This window comes from Atta cephalotes, assembly GCF_000143395.1.
Source record: "Atta cephalotes unplaced genomic scaffold scaffold00007, whole genome shotgun sequence".
Taxonomy (NCBI): Eukaryota; Metazoa; Arthropoda; class Insecta; order Hymenoptera; family Formicidae; genus Atta; species Atta cephalotes.
In genome coordinates, this window is record NW_012130071.1 from 1,202,512 (window position 1) to 1,208,079 (window position 5,568).

The following is a 5,568-nucleotide window of genomic DNA, read 5'->3' on the forward strand; positions in this document are numbered from 1 at the left end:
TATNTATATATATATATATATATATANANANANANATATATATATATATATATATATATATATATATATATATATATATATTNATAATNAGATATATATATATATATATATATATATATATATATCTCGAATTTATCAAATGTTCCACCGTACAAAGTTAAGATTATAATCGTCAATTACAAATTTCGTATTTCATCGTACAAATCTATTGTACTATGGATCTCTTGACGAATTTTCATCTACATTCGCGCAAATCGAAGTGATAAGCTATAATAAACGCCACTTGCCCAAGTGCGCTTCCAAGCCTACACTAGTGCATGGAAAATAGATCACCAGCAGAAGGAAGAGGAGCCAGACCGCCAGTCACATCGGGCAGTTGCGTTAAATCAGGAAGATTCGAAATGTGAGACTTTACTTCCGACCGTACTGCACACACCTTCTTAAGTTTTTCTTTATAATCCTGCGCATAAAAAAACATAAGTCAGGCCTGTTCAATTTTAATTCCAGAATCAAAACGCAAAAGTCATCGACACAACAAAGAATTCAATATGAATAAAATTTTGGGGATTGTGTTAATAAGCATCGCTCAAATGTGTATCAATATTTTACAGTCCCCAAAATCTTATTCATATCGAATTTTTTATTTGCGTCGATGATTGCATTTTGGCTTCGGAACTAAAATTGGACAGGTCTGCCATAAATATAAAGAATAAATATAAAGAATCTCCAATTTATTGCATTTTCTTGGAGAAGGCGATAATAAAAATTAAATAAAAACTTAAAAGTATTAAAATTGTTACAAAAGTAAATATTTTTCTGAAAATAAAACTGTTTTAAATTTATTTTTCATTAGATATAGAACATTATCATTTTGTGGGAATACTTTACATTATTATCAAAAGTAGAGAGACTTTATATTATGATTGTAAATTTGTGTTAGATGTTATTCTGATAATAAAAAAAAAGCGATCGTACTTCTAGAGTGCTTTGAGCCTGTTGAAGTAGTTGTCTTTGCGCCAGAGTGTAATCTCGTAACATTGTTAGCAGTCTTCTCCTATCTTCCATTTCAGCCTGCAATCGACCATTGTAATCAGCGAGAAGAGCAGCGGCTTCATTCACTGCTGCGCTCAATTGATCCGCAGCTGTTCGATCAGCGAGATTCGCAAGCAGCGAAACTTCCGAGACCTCCGGTGGTAAAGACGCGATACGCTCTCTAACACCAGCATCTGAGGACGCAGTATTTTCCAGATCCTGAAAAAAGCAAAGAAAACTCAGTTAATCTCTCTGCAGTGACGTTCTAATAACTCGCCTGTGTCTTGCAGAACTCTACATTTGGTACAATATACTTTGTCATACGGAGGAAGAACAAGAATGTTTTCTAGCAAGAGAATAACACAGTGTAACACGATAAATTATTGTTTTCTGTTATTTACCAATATTAAATAAAGATGAAACAATTTACTGTATTAAAATGTTCTACACAAAATATAGTATGATTTTTTTCAAAGAATTTTTTGAACTAATATACATTAGTGCAATAAATTGAATGAAACAAATATTTGTTTCATTCCACTTATTATTGTATATTATTATTAATGTATATTAGTTCAGAAAATTCTTCGAAAAAGAATAGACTTTAAGTCTCTTAAAGAAGGCACTGTAAAACACATAGCACGCTACAACGCGATTAATAAAAAAATTGGTCAATTAAAAAAATTCTAGCAGCAACAAAAAAATAATATTTCATATACTGAAGCATTGATTATTAAAGAATCAGCATCCGCTCGATGTACTTCGCAAAAGTGAAGCTTTCGAGGAACAAAAAAGAATATGCAAACGTATTCTATTTGAACTATGAAAGAAAACGGCAACATATCTAAACAAAGTATATAAAATCAATAGGGTGGATGTCAGAGTTGTTAAAGCGTCTGCTGATGCCTCATGGATTCAACATGTATTTTCACATGAACAAAATATTTTATTGCTAACAATACAAATTCCTTATCATGATTGTTGCTTGTATAATTGATATTAACCATTAAAGCCTTGATGAGTTCCTCGGTTTCTGGTGGATCGCCACCGGGGGTCCTCGGGCTCAATGTTACATGAAGTTCTTTGGTACCGTCCACTTCTACTTCGGTCTCCGACTTTTTCCTATCCTTCTCTTTCTGCAAAACACAACAGATATATGTAGACTTCATACTTTTTGTTTGCGACATTTGATTTAGTTAGTTTGAAAATAAATCAGAACTGGATTTTATATATAAAAGTTAATTATTAAATATATCTTGTTTCAGATTTTTTTTTAAAATAAATTTTGTTGCTTTCATATCACTATGCCTTCAAATGTATTTCCATTATTTTCAAACTGAAAATTTTAATTATATATTAGGAATTCTCGATATGATTTAAGAATACATACCTTCATTTTTTCTACTTCAACTTTTGCTTTCTTTTTGGGCGGTGCTGCAGAATCCTTCTCAGATTCTGCAAAAGCTACTTTAAATTCAGCTATCTGTGCCTTGTCATAAACTCCTCTTTCTTCCCATATCTGTAATAACCTATTTAACCGCTCTCTCGTTTTTTCGTCAAAACCCTTCATATGCTCAAAGGCTTTGGGCAAGACTGTCTCGAATTCCTTTCCAAACTCTGGTCCTTTTTTCTTACTATTTTGGATGACGTCATTTGCCAGATACATAAATGTCAATTTGCGATTGCCTTTCACTGTAAAAATGTATATAGGAAATATTAAATTTGTGCCGATAACTTTTGCATAAAAAGTCATAGGAAAATTATAATGTTTCAAATAATAATTATATATAAGATTACATAAATATTTCTATTGCTATAATGTAATGATTTGTTTCAACTATTTAACTGAATGTACTTTAAAGTATTCTAACTATTCATTTATTTGCCTGGCAATAATAATAAATTCAAATATTATCACTATTAAATTATTATGTACTTCTATAACAAGTAATTAAGCGTATCACTTTCTTATTATTATTTTTACTCAAAAACCAAAAGGAGACAGCAATATTAAACATATTTAAAAAATGCATTTAATATTTACATATTATATTACAGAAATTTGATAAGTGTGTAAACAATATTTCTTTTTATAACATTCTTTCTTTATCAATGTCTTATATCTATTTTTATCAATGCAGATTAACTTTAATTAATTTAATTTATTCTTTATTTTCTGCTAGTTCTAAGAATTAGAGAAAGATAAAGGAATAAATTAAATCAAGATGAAGATAATTTAAATTGATAGAAATGTACATTAAGGATCAATTAAGAATGGTTACATCAAGCAATATCCATTGAAATCAATATCTATCCAAACTATGTAACCATAGCTTGGAAAACTAATTCCAATTAAAAATTAGGTAGACATTTATTTTGATGAATGTTGCACGAAAACATTATTAATGAATTTTTTAAGATATCGATAAGGGAAAAATCAAGACGTATTGTTTATTAAATTTCTATTTTTATTTAAATGTTAAATGATCACAATTCACGGTTCGTACTTAAATTGATTTGTAACTTAGAAATTTAGAAATGAGACAACGTGCGTCGCGGCGATGTCCTTCCGCATCATCGGGCTTAGAACGATTTCGATTTCGGCGGATTAGACAATTGAAAACATTCCTGTAGATTACTCGTACCTTTGCACATTTCCTTGTACCAGATCTTCACGATGGTCGGATGGTGTTTTCTGTGATGTATCAGCCAGAGCGAGAGCGTCTGGATGCTCTGCTGCGACGGATTTAGGTCCATTAACCGTTTGACCAAGGCGCTCTCCGTAAACCCTGTCATTGCGCATCGGCTACTGTTGGTGGTTTCAACGACGCCTTCAGTTGGAGTCTTGATTACAGGCAGAACCGCGTCTCGTTTCCACCGTCGTTAGTGTGATATACGAACGCACGCGTACACGAGTAACACGGTGCGGTTTGGTGCAGACTAGTGCAGACTGGACACAGCTGAATTAAGTGCAACGTATGTATGTATGTACATACGTTCGTATATCACACATATATATGATGGCAGCAGAGGGACGTACGTTTTGCGCAAACGCAGTGAGATTTTTACCACTAATGCCACCGGCAAAGAATCACAAGACTAATACAAATCTCTCCTTTCTCATGTTTGTCGATAAATATGGCATTCGATTGTACTAACCATTGAGTATAAAGAATAGGAGGTCGAACTAAGCTTTGAAAAGTGTGATCAAAATCAGATCTGAATTGGTATTGGTAGTGCTCGATAGGCGGTGTGCGAATCGCAAAACTCCTTTCGTATACGCACACAAGTGAACACACATAATCTAAGAATAGTAAGAATAGAGATGTTATTCTTTGACATCATGCTCTGACAGTAATAGGAAGATGTAAATTGTCATTAAAACTGCATGAAGAATGAAGTATTCATGTAAAATTGGTACGATTTACAGTGTTGTAAGGCCGGAATCAGATTATGCATTGAAGAGTGAGATTAAAGATTAAAGATTTTACCAATGAAGACAAAGAAGTTTTGATTCCTTTTGTTCTGATTGGTTTTTAATCTTTCAATCTTCAATCTCATTCTTCAATGCGTAGTCTGATTCCAGTCTTAGATGAGCTGGGTTCAGACGTATATGCGCAATGTAGCTTCAGTATTGTATTAGTCACGAGTAAATAGGAGATTATTAGTTTAAGATTGAAAACGTTGAAAATTTTAATATATTTTACATACATATACATATAATATATTTCTATATATGTATACATATGTAAAATATATAAAATATATTAAAATTTTCAACATTTTTGAAAAAAATTTTGAAAAAAATTTTACATTGGCGATTAATGATTTCCTATTTACTAGTGACCGGTACATTACAGAAACTACATTGGACACGTATGCGTCTGAAATCTGTTTCATCTAACAACACTAATGACTACCATATAAACTGCGAGAACGGTGTGATTAGAGTTCCTTTAGTAAGAGTTAAGATATAAGAGCAGAAGGATGCCATTGCATCGGGTATTGGGTATCGGCCGGAAACAGCACAATTTGAGTTGATAGTCCGATTTCGCGTTTGCGCCTTCTACACCATAAAATAGTTGTTCTCTCTCTCTCTTTCTTTCTCTCTCTCACACACACACACACATACACACACACACACACACACATCAATTCACAGATTCACTATTACCAGAGAGAAACTTGAGAAAGGACATGACAATCCAAAACCCAAAACCTGTAACTGCAAAGTGTTGCCGCGTGAAGACTACTGTCTTCTGACAAAGGATGTAAATTACATAGCAATATCCATTTTTCTTAGGAGTATATCCATTTTTCAAGGCGGGAAATAATAAATCGATATTTAGTTCATATCGTACTACATGTAGTACTAAAAATGTAGTTCTAAGAAAAATGGAAACGTTACTATGTAATTTATATCCATTTTGTCAGAGGGCAGTAGTGCGCGGCAGGTTTTGCAGGTTTTGGATCGTCATGTCTTCTCTCAGGTTTCTCTCTGTTCGTAGCATTCGTATTGCTACGAAAACCTTTCAT

General features: G+C 32.6%; 1 protein-coding gene across 1 annotated transcript; it reads right to left on the bottom strand.

Moving 5' to 3' along the window:
* Positions 1 to 310: 310 nt before the first annotated feature.
* Positions 311 to 3,828, bottom strand: LOC105626902 (regulation of nuclear pre-mRNA domain-containing protein 1B). Its single transcript, XM_012208194.1, has 5 exons — positions 3,678 to 3,828; positions 2,423 to 2,724; positions 2,037 to 2,168; positions 976 to 1,251; positions 311 to 460 (listed from the first exon to the last, which is right to left on the bottom strand). Exons 1-5 carry the CDS (start codon positions 3,826 to 3,828, stop codon positions 311 to 313), a joined length of 1,011 nt encoding a protein of 336 aa, XP_012063584.1.
* Between the last annotated feature and the right edge of the window lie 1,740 nt (positions 3,829 to 5,568).

Excerpts from the sequence above, each read along its gene's own strand:
- LOC105626902 (XM_012208194.1), bottom strand. The coding sequence starts at position 3,828 with ATGACAGGGTTTACGGAGAGCGCCTTGGTCAAACGGTTAATGGACCTA. Across the intron at positions 2,169-2,422 it reads TTGAAGTAGAAAAAATGAAG|AAAGAGAAGGATAGGAAAAA; the intron begins GTATGTATTCTT and ends TGTGTTTTGCAG. Across the intron at positions 1,252-2,036 it reads AACTCATCAAGGCTTTAATG|GATCTGGAAAATACTGCGTC; the intron begins GTTAATATCAAT and ends TGCTTTTTTCAG.